Raw genomic sequence first — 14,785 nt, 5'->3', positions numbered from 1 at the left:
CCGGAATGAGAGGAAGTGGAGGGGAAGTGAGGGGAGTGCGTCAAACACTCCGGCCCTTTGCTGTGATCACCGTTTCTCACGGTGGTGTTTGGATATGACTCAAGTTCCTGCTCCCCTCTTTGATGTGAAAAATCATCCCAGGGTTTCCTCCTTCTTCATGAACAGAAAGGGACCTACGTTTGCACTTTGCATGCTTTTAAACATCATCCAATCACGGCGACAAGTTCTCAGCTGGCGGATGTTGTGATTTGGATTGAAAGAATAACCTTTATTCTGGCTCATAAAGCTACTGCAAGGAACTTTGAACTCATCTTAATGCTGGAGACCCAGGCCGTATTTGTGTGGGCCCGCTGGAGGGAAGGGAGGCCCCGGGAGAACTAGAACCAGGACTGAGCGGGCAGGCTGTCAGACCCTGCTACAGTAAAGTGAGAGGTTTGAATGGTGACGATGAAAAACGCCGTTCAAAGCTCTGTAACAGCATCTCAAGCACACCCCAACCACCGTCACTTGTACAGCCACTCTCCACCTAATGTCTTCCATCTGATGTTGTTGTGTTTTAACTGACCCCATCCACAAACTGGGATTTTTGTTTTTCTGTGCCTGGGCAGAGAGCCATCAGAGAGAGGAGTTGCCAGGATGTAGCCCTGGCTGCCGTCAACATGCCCCCTTCAGTCACAAACTGACCACACTTCTCTGCCAGATGCCCTGCTTGTGAGAAAGAGGGGATTTGGCTGGATGTCGAGCTGGGCACACATGACTCATTATAGATTCAAATCTGCTGTTACCACCTCCAGTCACTACAGATTTAATATCTGGAGAGCTACATTTACAAAAAAATTGCATTTCACACCTGTCAGGGTTGTGTCTGTGGACGCGTAAACAGGCGTGTCAAACGTTTGACTCAGAGCCTCAGGAAACACACATATAATCCGATGACAATATTTGTCCCTCTGATTCATATTTTCCATTAATCTTGCCTCATGCTATCCAGATAAATATCAAATTAGATCAATCTAAAACATCTGGCAAGTCAGAGAAAGCAGTCAGAGAAAACTAGAAAGACTGTTAAGTGTGGCTCGTAGAAAGTAGAACTCCTGTTCCACGGCTTCAACCTACAAAACAAATGCAACACTTCATTTCCCCCTCTCTTCATATGATTTACGTGATTACAACTGGCTTTGATTGTATTTAATGTTTAATGTTTGAAGAATGTAAATCCAGAATCTGTAGATATCTTCAGTGAGCTGTGATTTAGGGGCTACTGAGATTACAGTACATACTGTAAAGTACATTCCCTGTGGAATCTACATAATGTTTGCACAAGCTGCAATGTTTAGTGGATGTGACAGAAAGAAACTGAAGTGGAGCGCCACACCGATTTTCCTGTCATGTAGAGTAAACTCAGTGTTTGTACTGTCCTTTATTAAAGGGTTTCAATGGTTTCCTGAGTTAAGAAAAGGCTTTAAGTTGTATACATTGGATTTGTTTTACAGTATCACTGAACTCAGGAAGCGTAGTATCAATAGGAAAGCCTCTAATTTAACCAGTCAGGTTTAGCATCCCTCCTCTTTTATTCCCCCTCTGCTGCAGCTTCAGTCTCCAAATACATCAAATGCATTGCACACATATAAAATAGCATATCAGATGCTGCATTTTATGTTTATATGGTGTTTTATTTCTTTGTTTTATTTCATTTTCACAGGCTATCTTTTCTGAAACAATGCAATCCACTGATCCTCTTAACTGAGATTCATGCTGTTTTATAGTCCATCATCGATGTGGTGGGACAATAAACTTACAATACAACTGAGTATCCTTCTTAATTCAGCGCCAAACCCAAACAATCATCAAGCCCACCCCTCTTATTCCACACAGTTATATTTCTGGAGCTGACTCAGGGTGGATTTGATTTGGTGCGGTGATGTCTCCTGATTTTAGGTCAATGGTCAATGCTGATATTAATACCATGGAAGCGCTATTTCTGTTAGGGCAGGGCCCCGGCCCAGTCTGTGGCCCCAGCTGTGATTATCTGTTTCCTGTGTGATGTTTATCTGCTGGGGTGAAGGAGCAGTTTTTTCCGGAGTAAATAGCACAGGAAAATGACCATTACTGGCTCTGAATAGCTCAAAGGGGAGAGGAAACCTCTTAATAACGGGGTTGATGGAAATACAGTTTGTTCTTCGAGACTATCCTGTTGATCAGTTTTGTCTCTTAAATTGCCTGTGCATGTTATCTTGTATCACAAAAAAAACCACGACTTTATGCATTCCTGTATAACCATTGCACGATGCTTCACAATGCTTAAGGGGAAAATAATTTGACATTTTGGGAAGTATATGCTTTCATGACAAGAGATGCAGTTTCATACCACTCGTGTGTGCGTTCAATTCGAAGCTGCAGCCAGCAGCCTATTAGCTTAGCTTAGCATGAAAAACAGAAAGAGAAAGAAGAAAAATACATTCATCAATAAATGTAAATACAATGATTTAGCAGAGCCCTCAGCTCTGCCCCCTCAGACTTCGTCATCTGAAACCCCCAAAAAAGGGATGTTTTATTCAGGACTCTTGCCTGTTTACACCCAAAGAGAGCAGGCAATATATTCCAAGGTGAGGAGGTCGCAGGTATCCAGTCAGACGAAGTAAACACTTCTTCTCATGTAAATGTGTTTGTTTTGCCCTGGGTCTGTTTACTCTACAGGAGCATGTTTCCCTCGTTTCCTTAGCTAATCCCTTAATCACTTGTGCCGACTGCAAGACGCAGCACCCCTTTGTCCCCCACGGGGCATGAGTCGTGCATCTTGACTCTGTGTTTGCCTGTGGGTTTGTTTGGGTTCATGTTGTGACAATGTTGGTGTACAACTCCAGCTAATCTGACTAAACCGACGAAGGAGAAGGCTGTATCATAAGGTCTGACAAAAAGGACTGAGTGTCTTCCAACAACCCAAAACAAAGAGCTCTCATTCGTTACAGCTGGACGCTGATGAATGCTACAGAACAGCATAAGTCTCAGGTACAAAAACAAAGAGGCCTGTCCAACAGGATCCATGAGGTCAAGGTCAAGTCTTTTTCAGCATGAGGGTCTCTGGGTGCCCCTGTTACAAATGACTGCTCACGCCCCGTCACTGTCTCACCCATCACCGGCCGATGCCCTTGCGCTCTAACAAGCCCCCCCTCCAGCCATCTGTTTTCCTCCCTCCGCCGCTCTCCACTGGATTTCTTTGCTCGGAGCCCCGACTGAGGGCCAGGCGTCGGTCCAGCTGGTAGTCAGCGGGACCGGGCTGCACGCTTCCAAACTGACGCCCAGATGCGTTCTCACCATAGGGTGAGGTACAACAGTTCATCGATCACACCCGCTATCCCAGTTTAGCCTCTCCATGGGGACGCTGGGGGGGTTGCTGTATAGCAAATGAATCAATATTTTCTATTTGGGGGTTAGAATGAGATAATGTGATAAATATGGCAGCAGCCCCATCTCAGCTGTTTAGCAGGGCATTAAAAGTGTTTCCTATAATATATAATAATAATGTAATCTTCATTTTACAAGCAGAGGTCAAGATAGGGGTCCTATATATGGGATTAATTAGGTTATGTTTTCTACACGTTTACTGTTATAATCTATATATTTTGGACATTATCATGATGAATATCATTTTAGATTATCTCAGTTGTGATAGTGATTCAGGTTTAGGCTTTGTTACTTTAAATTTGTGATTAAGTGTTTTTATTTTATTTTAAAATGAGCAAATGATAACAATTTAAAAATGAAAGTCAAGGTTAGTATAAAGTGGCTCTTTTGTTCATGCCAATGTATTTTTGTTATATAAAATAAACCCTAAAGGTAACATTATCTATTGAGTGACACTAAATTAAATACACATACAACGTTGGACTTCTGATATGGATTTCCATTCGTGACTCCCTGTACACGGTTGATCATTATTCTAGTCCACCAGTAATGCACAAAAACACAATCACTTAATTCAGGCACCACCTTTTTTTGTTCCCCCCCCTCCAGCGCAGCTCCCATTGCGCATGCTCAGCCTTCCCAGAAAACCACATGCGTCTCCCCGCTCCGCTCTCTCCACTGCCAAGGCGGAGAGATGCGCACACCGAGGACACCGCAGCGAAGAAATGCGCACAGCTCCGAGCCGAACCCGGCTATAGCGTCACCCCACAGCAACCCCGACCCGTCTCCCAACACCATGGGTCACAGGGAATATGGCTAACTTTGACACACTTTGCATGTCACGGGCGGGGGGTGGAGAAATGCGGTCTGGAGCGCTGTGCTGCCGAGCAGCTGAATTGAGAGCACAATAACACAAGAGACTTGAGAGAAGGAGGGTGGGAGGAGGAGGTGTGGGGTGGGGGGGAGACCTGATTCCAGTCATTTCTATCCCAGCTTCTCTCCCCACTTTGGCTTTGAGAGATGATCACGGAGCTGGTGTGCACCGCCGTGGCAGTGGGTCTCTATCTGAACACGCTGGACGCGGATTTCTGCTACGATGACAGGTAGGCGCGGAGCGCAGCGGCATCATCATCACCATCCGCTCCTCCACTTGTCATCTCCTCTTGTTACCTCCGCGTAGGAGGGGCTGGTCGTTGCGCCTGCCCGCATGTTTGCATGTGCTTTTGTCGGTATAGCCTGTAATGAATCACTGCTTAATCCTCGGCTGTAGTGAAAGGCACAAAGACAGGGCGAAGGAAGGGGGACGTGCTGGAGCCCAATATCACTAAAATAGAACTTGGACCGCTGCTCATTGAGTTCATGTTGCTTTAGTGCTCCTATAATTGCGTTGTTTTGCCTTAAATGTCTTGGCATGAATGTTATCTGCGTAAGATATATTATCATTATATACGTTATTTGTCTATATATATATATTTAAATATGCTTTATAAAGAGAGCGCACTGCACATGTCCACAGTAATACAGCAAAAAAAAAAGTTCAACACGTTGTGGACTGGCAGCAGAACTCGGTCCCATCGCCTGCTGCTCGCACACTGAAGTGCTTCCGATGCTCTTCTTTGTGTTGATGAAGCGCTGGTGCCGGTTGTAACTACGCCCGGCTCCCCGGGGAATTGCAGCTAATTTGAACCGGGAGTTTCATTTTTCGCAAACAGCTGAATAAACATGTCAACACTATCGTGCTGTGGAGGGGCATTCTGGGAAAACCTGTGCTGCCTTATTAATGGAGAGTGATGTAGAGGTAAAGGAAAGGGTGATGAGAAACTTTCACTGAGAAAAACTTTTATACTTCTCTTATACATAATACAGTTTAGTTAGTCATATCTTTGCATGTGAACATACATCAGTAACGTTCATATAGACCGGTGGTTACAAACCTGGATGTCGAGAGCCTCTAAAGACTCCCAAGACAAATCTGAGGAGGTGATGATAAAAGACAAAAACACACAATTATTTTCATCCTCAACTAAACTGCTGATCTATAATATTTCAGAAAACAGTAAAAAGGTCCATCCATTTGTGTCTAAATTGACATGTATATGTTTTTGTCCGACCAACAGTCCAAATCCATTCATTTTACGATGATATAAAACAGAGAAAAGCAGTGCATATGATTAAACAATCATTACAATATTGCACATTGTTTTTCCTGTCCTACAACCTATCGTGTCTTACACAAACTATTGTTTATTACAGATTTGATTTATGTCCAGGGTTAACCTGTGATGAGGTGTCACTGAGCCAAAAAAAGAACGACCCACTGATACAGACTACTCTGTGAATTATGACTGAACCGTTTTCCAAGCCACAAAAAAAGAAAAATATGCCGTTACATTTTTTTGCTAGGCGAGTGCGCTTGCCATGCATCTGTGCTTGCGAGTAATCGCCCTTCATGTAAAAGTTCAGCACCACAGCTGGTCCCCCTTTTAGAAAAGACAAACATGGACAGGTAGTTCTTCATTGACTCTGAAACACTGTTTATGGGCATGAGTGGTTTTGGCTCCTGCAACGGTTCTGTCCAAACTCACATTAATTAGTCTTCCCTTATCAAGCGTTAAACCACAAGATGAACTACTGATATGCAAGGTATGTGGCAGATTACTCTGTGGATTAAAAGAATGAACAGCGCACAGGGTGCCTCCCTTATTCGTCCACAGCTCCGTCAGTGGTTGCTGTCTGGTAAGCATCTCCAGACACCCCTGAAAGGTCAAAAGATCCCCCCTCTTTACTTTTCAGCACCATCGGTGACCCCTGTGTGTGTTATAAGACAGAGTGTGTGTGATGAAGGAGGAGGAGACAGTAGTGGAGAGACATGGGGTGGTGGTAGAAATGAGCTCAGAATGCTGTCGCACCTCGCCAAGTATCCCTCTAAAGCGCCCGGCGGGAGGTTTCTTCATCCATCAGCCTTGTCTGTACATGGGACCGTGACACCGCCAGGTTGTCAAAAAGCCCCTCTGGTGACAGATCGCCCCCGCGGCCCTGCCCTGCCCGCTGCTTCAGCCTACGCTCTCGCACTCCATCCCCTCAGTGAGAGTTCGGTATCCGCCAATGCTGTGCATCCATCAAAGTCACCGTGGTAATTTACGCTCTCGGAGACACACTCTGGCGTTTTGGTTCGCCGATCTCAGATGGAGGAGGTTGAATACCAATCAGAGGTCTGACCTTCCCTGGTCGTTCATCAAACGCCGTCCTGTCTCGGGGTCAGGAGTCGCGCGCTCCCGGTCTCTTCCCTCAGGGATTAGAGAAGAGTTATGAGCGAAAGGTTAAGGCGAGAGAAAAATGTAGGTAGTGGAACGTTGCACTTATAATTCTGACCCGGAGTTGTCTAAAAAGATTGTCTCTGTTGTAGACAAATTTGTTCCTCTACGTTTGTCTTTTTAAGGTGCCTTGTTACGAGCTGAGACAGTCTTATCTGACCTTTCACCCTGTAATCAAATTATTGTCACATGTCACATGCTGTTCTCGACGTTGTAGACGAGATGGCGGAGCAGATAGTTCAAGGCAGTCCCGACTTGTGGGGATGATCTGGCCCGGCTCTGCTTTTTCAATCACGGCAAGTGTTTTTCCTGGGCACTGCTCGGGCCGCAGCCGAGCGCTCCTAGTATTCCCAATGAAAAGCCTCTGCGTGTGAGATGGCTAAGTTTTACGGGAGCTGGGAGAGGACTTTTTGGATTTGGGAAAGACATGATCTTCTGGTTTACAGTTTCTCGTCTTTAGGGTTTGTTTTAAACAAGCTATTCACAGTGATGATGTGTTCATGTATGTCCAGGCTTGTTAGATTGATTGCTTAAAAGTTGTGGACTTAGATTGGAAAATATATTTACCGTAACCTCTGGGATCTCCTTTGAATACTCATCATCGGGGCTTTTGACAGGTTAACAAACGAGGCTCCGCACGATGCCGACATTTCAATGATACGTTTTTTTTTAATAACACCTTTTTGACAAATCGACCCAGTAATGGATGTCTTTACCAGGAAGACTTGGGTATTATTCCGTAGACAGAGAAAGTGAAGCAAGGACAATAGATAACAGAGGCGACATTGTGAAATGAAATGCATCCTAAGTGGCTTTCAGCATTCAGTATCCCAAAAGGTCTGTGACCCCAATCACGTCACAGGCCCCCTCTGTAAGAAATGCATCGCGGTCCCTCGGGGGATTAAAGAGGAAACCTTTTTGTTTTTCAAAGAGCAAAATAATCTCTGGGCAAGGAGCCGGGTTCGAAGGAGTTTGGATTTCCCTGACTGGCACATTCCCCGTTATAATTTCGGTTTCATTCTCTATATGAAACACCCTCACCATTCAAAGAGGAAATGCTCGTCCCACGCAGGGTTTTAAACAAGTAAATATGCCACACATATGACACGGAGGTGACGCAGAGTAGGGACTTGACAGAAGCGCCACAAAGAAGACAGACGATCCCGGAGTTGGTCGGTTGCAACATCTGTTACTTTTCTATTCTGGTTTCTGAGGTTAACCGATAAATGCATCAATATGGGATCGTCTTTAAGAATCGTCCTTTCATCTCAGTTTCAAACCTTATTGCCTTGAGCTGAAGTGCTAATGATTTGCCAATACGTATGTTAATGGCGTGCACATTGTTTAACCCCCTGGACCACCTTTAAATATGGAAAATATCTCAGTGAAACCTTCCAAAGAGAATAAAACAAAAATATGACAGAACTCCTTCCTTCTTTTTTGTCCTTCAACTGCCACTTCTCCCATGTATGAATGTATATGTAGCACCATATGTGGACGTGTGCTCAGTTAATAAGCATTGTTGTGTCAGGAATGTCCATGTGCTTGAGTCAACTGAGATAAGAGAAGCAGTACATTCAGTTTTCATTATAGTGTTTCTGTTGTTTCTTTTCTATTGGCTGCTGGCTAGATTTATTGTAGGCTGCCATTAGATGTATTGTACTGTGAACAGTGTTGTAATAATATTGATCTTTGAAAAAGTCATTAAATCACGTCCTAATTACTCAATATCCACGCTACATTACTTTTTTTTTCTGGTTTTTCTGTGTCGTAATAGGGTTGTAAGTTTATCTTTGTTGGCTCATCAAACAGTTGGTGCGTTTCATGCAGGTTTTTGATTATGTTCCATCGAAAGGACCTGAATCATCTCTGTTTTCCTTAACTGTTCGTAATTGTTATCTCTTATGGGTTGGCACTCCCAAGGCTCGCTGTGATGGGGTTTCGGCCCACTCGCTGTCGTTAATGTTGCCAGAAATCTTTATGCCTCTCGTGGAATAATTATCTAAAACACGTGCCCTCGTTTGTGTTGAGGCTGTTTAAGTTACAGTGTGTGCTCGGAGCAGATAAATATTGAGGGAAGCAGTAGGCTAATGAAATGAGCGGGAGAAATGTCTTTCGTTGACAGTGTGCAGGAAGTAATGCGGTTGAGGTGAAAAGGCTTGTTTCTGTCAGGGGGAATTTTCACTGTCAGCGTTTTAGAGATAAGTAACACCGCCTAAAGAGGAGGAGAGAATCGAAATGAACAATATAATGAGTAATGAAATAAGTGTTTGTGAAGGGTAATTTGAGGTGGTTTTGAGGCTTTTAACCAGATTTGCTCACAAAAAGAATTATGTGTTTTTGAGGAGAAACAGGCAAACCTCATGAAAAATGTGGTTTGGTGTTAAAAAAAAATCCCAATGTATTTGAGCATTAACATGTTTTTACTCATTGACCATGAGTCTGTAGCCTCCTGAGAACTGGTGTAGGAGGGATCGAGCATTTACTCAAACAATAGGAAGGTGGGAGCAAAGAGTCTCTTTCTGATTACAAGCAGATTTATGTCACGGAAGAACTTAGTGGTCAACTCTGCAGATGTTGTGGGTTTGAAACTACTTTAAAGCCACATTTGAAGGATCGAACCCAGTTATGTTGAACGGGGTGAATTATAATTTCTCTTTGGGTTTATAATGGTTCAACGTTAAAGCAAAGAAATGGCAGGACATGTGCTGAAGACAAGAGGATGAAATAGCAAAGCCTATCTTCTTGCGCTGGGATGTGCTCCAGCTTTTACAATCCTTAAAGGGGCAGAAAAACATTCTTCTGGCAAACAGAAGAGCTTGTCTTTCGTAATAAAAGGGTATTGAGGCACACATAAGGCAGATTTATTTTGATCAGAAACATTCATGAAAAGGTATTGTCAAACTAAACTACTTACATTTTGGAAACAGTCTGCTCATCCCAGTACTAGCCTGCTAAGGGTCAGAGTTTGAAGTAGCTGCAACCCAAGGTTACACTGAGTAATTGAGTATTTGCTATTAACATTAGTTTAATTGTTTTGTATAGCTAGTTTTAATAATTGTAATACTTGAGACCACCCTTGCCTCTTGAACCACTACTAAGATTTGGAGAAGGGATTTATTTTTAGGTTGCACGATGCTGGTGGAGGCTGTTGCTAACCCTTGGCTGCCCCGTATGCTTCGCAGGCCGCAGTCGACCTTCCTATCTGCCAACACACGACCACCAAACCTCAGCCCCACGACCCTCCCTGTACACACCATATGTGGATCCCAAAACACTGATATCCATGGACAACAGGGCGAGCACCCTGCAAGATATATGTCAAAGCCGTAGATTTGTCATGTGGCAACCACAAAGCATAGATAAAGGGGTGAAAACATAATCTCACAAGTTTCTTATCTGGCCAACTGCATGCTAATTGAGAGCCTTCATAACTGCTCAGCAGCCTGGGCTTGAATTACAACTCAGTGCACTAAACTCACTTTGTAAGCAAAGCTTCTTTTAGTGGCGTTCGATTACACTTAGAGGTTATCGTCCACTTTCTCTCTTAAACTACAAGGTGGACTTCTAAAGCAACTTACAGCAGTTGTGGCGTAATTCAAAACCAAACCCAAGCTGGGGATCACACGAAATCGCAAGCAGTTAGCCTTGCTACCTTTTGTAATCAATAGCCATTGAGTATCGTCTTTCAGTGACTGTGGAGTTTTTTTTGTCTGTAGCCCAGAACAGCTGTCAGAACAGAAAATCAAAGGTGGGTTTTTTCCGCAGCATTTGACGATGTGCTCATATTTCACTACAGCTATAGTATCAGCTCTGACTGTGAAAAGCTCTCTGGAAGTGAGGTCGACCTTTCATCAGCCAGTTCCTCAGAATCTGAAGAGGTCTGTTTGTGCATGTGGAGCGGTTTGTGTTTTTCTTTCCCTGGTGATGGTGAAGCTGTCAGCAGTTAATGGTGTCAATGATCAGGGTGACGGAGCCAGTGCTGCCAGATTGGGTGGTTTTCTGCCCAGTTGGGTTAGTTTTGATTTAATTGGGCGGGCTACTTTTTGGATTCCAACAACAAAAAGTTGGTATAGTAGTGTAGTTTGTAGTTGAGAGACTGAGTTCAGTAAGCTCAGCTCGACACGCAATGACTTATAACTGATGACTGTCAAAACCAAATGTCATTTTAGTTTATTGCAACTAAATTGAAACCCTTTTTCCCCATTACAAAATAAGCTAAGCTAGTTGTTTCTCCGCTTTATTTTGTACCTTGCAGATATGTCAGTGATATCCATCTTAACATCTAACTAAGTTCTAAGTTCTAAGTTCTTTAACCTGGCTGAGGCTTACCATACTCAAAAGTAGATACCCGATATAAAGTAAGAAACAACACATTTTGTTTGACCAATACTTATGATGAGGTAGAAATCGTACCATGCAAGCAATGATGAAACTCCCATTAGTCTCAGCATGGTATACTGACCACTGTGCTTTGCATTGATTGTAATATAAGTACGAGTAGCTTCACAAAACTAATAGAGATTCATTAGCTTGGCAACCTTGGCACTGAACCCTAGCTGAGCACTGCACACGCTCTATCCATTTCCACGCATGGCTACTCCAGCTAACTCTTGTAAAATATACTAATATGCATAAGGCTTCCTGGGCCAGATCAGTGCCAACGGTGTGTGGGGGAAAATCGGCTTGTGCTTCTCACCTCATAAAAAACTTGAGAGGGGGGGAGGAAAAGAGTTGGTGTGAGGGCTTAAGGGATTTAAGATGCAGGAGAGATCAGATAACAGCCCTGCTTCCTTTACTCAAGGGCACAGTTATAGTGTTTGGTATTGAGATGTAGGAAGAGTGAAGTGATTATACTGGAAGCTCTGTCGCCCAAGTGTCCTACAGTTGGTATTTGTTTGCCTTTCGATGTCTTTGTAGCATGACTTCAGAGACTTTCTGAAGACATTTGCCAAAATAGAAACCTGTAGGAGGTCACAAACGTGTTGTGAGGGATTTTAGATGGGTATGGTGTAAGTTATCTCTAAATTTAGGATAGCATTTTCCTTTATATATACGTATAAAATGTCTCAGAAAGACAGAGGAAGTATGGAGGTCTCAATGCAGCTCTGCTGTTAAGAGGTTCTCTTATTGTGTTACAATAGAGGGCTATTTAGAAGAGCAATGATACAAGTTGTATATGAAAGGAGATGAAAGTGATTATAGATAGTTGGAAATAGAAGGAAATGGGGACTGTGGTTGAAATAATGGTTTGTTCGAAAACAGGAAATCAGCATGGCTTGATGCTAAGCTGTTCACAGTGGGAATTGAAGCTTCCTGCTTCACCATATGGCCTTTTGGTTTTGTGGTACACCATTCCCATCCCGATGGAAACACACCAGTCCACTCAGGTTTGGCTCTGTCGCCAGCCAATTATTCTGTGTTTAGAACCATAAAGCACGGCATCCTTCAATTTAAGTATCCTCCTTCATTATCTAGGCAGGGACAGGAAACATTTAAGCCAATCTTCCCATTCTGCTGGCCTGCCCATTTAAGCATTGCTCAATAGTCTGCTCACACATCTCACGGAGGGGAATTGAACTCCTCATTTCTGCACAGTTGGTCTCAGTAGCTGATTTTTCAGGTACTCTGGGCTTTCTGGAGATAAGGTAAATTGCTGTTTAAGTAAACATGACGGTCCTGACTGTAAGCAACCCACAGTGGAAGTCAACCTTGATAAATGGGAGAAATCTACATTTGATAATGGCTGTTTTCCTGCCTCAGTCAGCCCGAGATAAACCAGCCACCGTATTATGAATGTAATTTGTTTTTCACCATCATTCTGATATTCATAGATCAATGGCTATGGGACAGGCTATATGGTTCTAATGGTTTCAAGATGAGCTGAGATGAGAAATATTTATGTATTTTGGCTACCACATCACTTCAGAATTGACCCTTTCAATTTATCATTTTCATCTTTTAATCTGGTGGACTGTACTGAAGGTCACTGAATTATGCATGTTTTGCTTTTGATAAGAACATGGCTGGTTTATATGAGCTCTGTGGTGTATTTTTTACTTTCATTTTGATTAGGAACACGCAACAGAGAGCTTGGGCAGTCAATGCTTTGATTGGTTGACCCCCATCTTAAAGAAGTTCAGTATCCTAAGGTATCATCCAAAGGCACTGTCCTGTTGTAGATTGGTGTCTCTACTCTGTAGACATGGCGAGCAGACAGATTAAAGGTCACCACTGAGTGCGACGGTGCCGGCTCATCCACCTCGCTGGGTGCATTTCATCAAAAAAATCCACACAGACATTTTCCCCCCAAGGCTCGCTCATTACCGTGATACCACATCCAGTCAATCCATTACCAAGACGGCTGACAACGGCAATTTAATCTACACTCTGTGGCCTCCCTGTTTTTTTTCTGCATTGACCGGCAGCATCTACTCACCGTTATCGTTATCAGCACAAGAAACAAACCATGTGACATCCCTGTTGCAGACAGGATAGATGTCTGTCTGTAAAGTGGAATGACCTATCCTGGTCCCTTACTCACAAAGACATGGAAATGCATGCTATCTTTTATTTACTTGAGAGATGGCCTCATCTGTTCTTGTTTTACAGTTATAGCAAAAGTTTGACATTTTCGGAAATACTCTTATTCTGTTTTTTCCCGAGAGTTAGATGAGTAGATTGACACCACTCTCACATTTTTTAAGCCACCGCCAGTAACTGGCTAACTTAGCTTAGCACAAAGACTGGAAACAAAGAGAAACCGCTAAAGGTAACAGAATCTACCTGCACATCCGAAACACTCTAATTAACATGATATATCTGAGTTGTAACCTTCCGACAGATCTGGGCTAGCCATGTCCCACTGTTTCCAGTCAATGCTAAGCTAAGCGAACTTTTTTCTTTAAGCATAGCCTCATTTCAGTACTTTGTAAACTGTGGAAATGTCGTGGAAGTGTTCCTTTCATCACTGCTCTCTATAGCTGTGAATTATATGTTGAATAACAAAAGGCTTGGCTACAATCCCTGCAATACAAATGTCATGATGTCGTAGGATGACATCATGTCTGCTTGTCCCTCCTGTCCATCTCAGAGGGGAATATAGTACTTTTATGATGTTACATGATGCGTTTTATGGTTTCATAATGGAGTTTCCTGCAACATTTTAAACATGGCCATATATTTTGGAACCCCTGCTGATAGTCTGACAAACTTGGAATATATTATACCTCCTACAGGTAATTGCATCTGACATATTTAGTTATTGCACTGGATTCTGTTTGTCTCATAATTCATACTCTGTCATCATTTGCGCCGGCCTTTGGACCATTGGTAGAATTATTGTGTTGCTAAGGTGTTTCAGAGCTGAGTGGAAACGTGGCTCGACTTAGAGTACCTTCGAAACACTTTTGCTTTGTCCTAAGTTAAGGGTCAAATGGATGGGGTTTGACTTCATTGGTTCCAATGAGAGAGTCGAGTTCAGGCAAATGGTTTCGTTGTACCAGCCGTGTTCAACAGATCACAGATCAGAATGTGAAAAGATCTGAGATAATTAGCACAGATCCTTGAAAAGAAGACAGATTTGGTTTGGGTTGGCCCCTGTGGTACCCCTCTATAGCTACAGTTTCTCTCTGGCTAATGCTGGAATGTGACAACTGGTCACGGCAGAAGAAAGGAGGGCCTATTCCGGATTGGATACAGTGCTGTACGGCCCGTTAGTGCAGCATACTTGGCCATTACAAACGCTGCATGTGAATCTGACCACTGAAAAGTGTTAAAGCACAAAGAAGCCTCGCTGCTCCTGAGTGCGACGCTGTTTTCGGCACTCATACCCATTCTTTACGTTCAACATAAATACACAAATCCTCTACATTCTCAAAATTGACGCATTTTAAAAAAGAAAAAAAAAATGTGATCAGATTACAAACCAATTCTGGTGGAGGATTACATTTTTTTTTTTTCCTTATCAGAGACAGAAGGCTTTTGAGCAGAAACAGAATGCTGCATTGTTTCTCCAGCTGCTCCCTCCTTGGCAGCGCCTCAACACTCAGATCCTCCACTGGCTC

The 14,785-nt window shown here is 43.2% G+C and overlaps 1 protein-coding gene across 1 annotated transcript in view; it reads left to right on the top strand.

Annotated features, from left to right (window-relative positions):
• Positions 1 to 4,425: 4,425 nt before the first annotated feature.
• LOC306713863 (protein O-mannosyl-transferase TMTC2-like) overlaps positions 4,426 to 14,785 on the top strand; it is a gene marked incomplete at both ends in the record, with an annotated part of 45,220 nt that continues 34,860 nt past the window's right edge. Inside the window, one exon of the mRNA XM_079183702.1 lies at positions 4,426 to 4,508. Coding sequence (XP_079039828.1) covers positions 4,426 to 4,508 — 83 coding nt within the window. The remainder of the gene's footprint in view (positions 4,509 to 14,785) is intronic.

The sequence above is a fragment of the Pholis gunnellus genome (genome assembly GCF_910591455.1).
Source record: "Pholis gunnellus genome assembly, chromosome: 22".
NCBI classification, from domain to species: Eukaryota; Metazoa; Chordata; class Actinopteri; order Perciformes; family Pholidae; genus Pholis; species Pholis gunnellus.
Note: the sequence above shows the minus strand (reverse complement) of the source record. Positions and strands in the feature narration are given on the sequence as shown.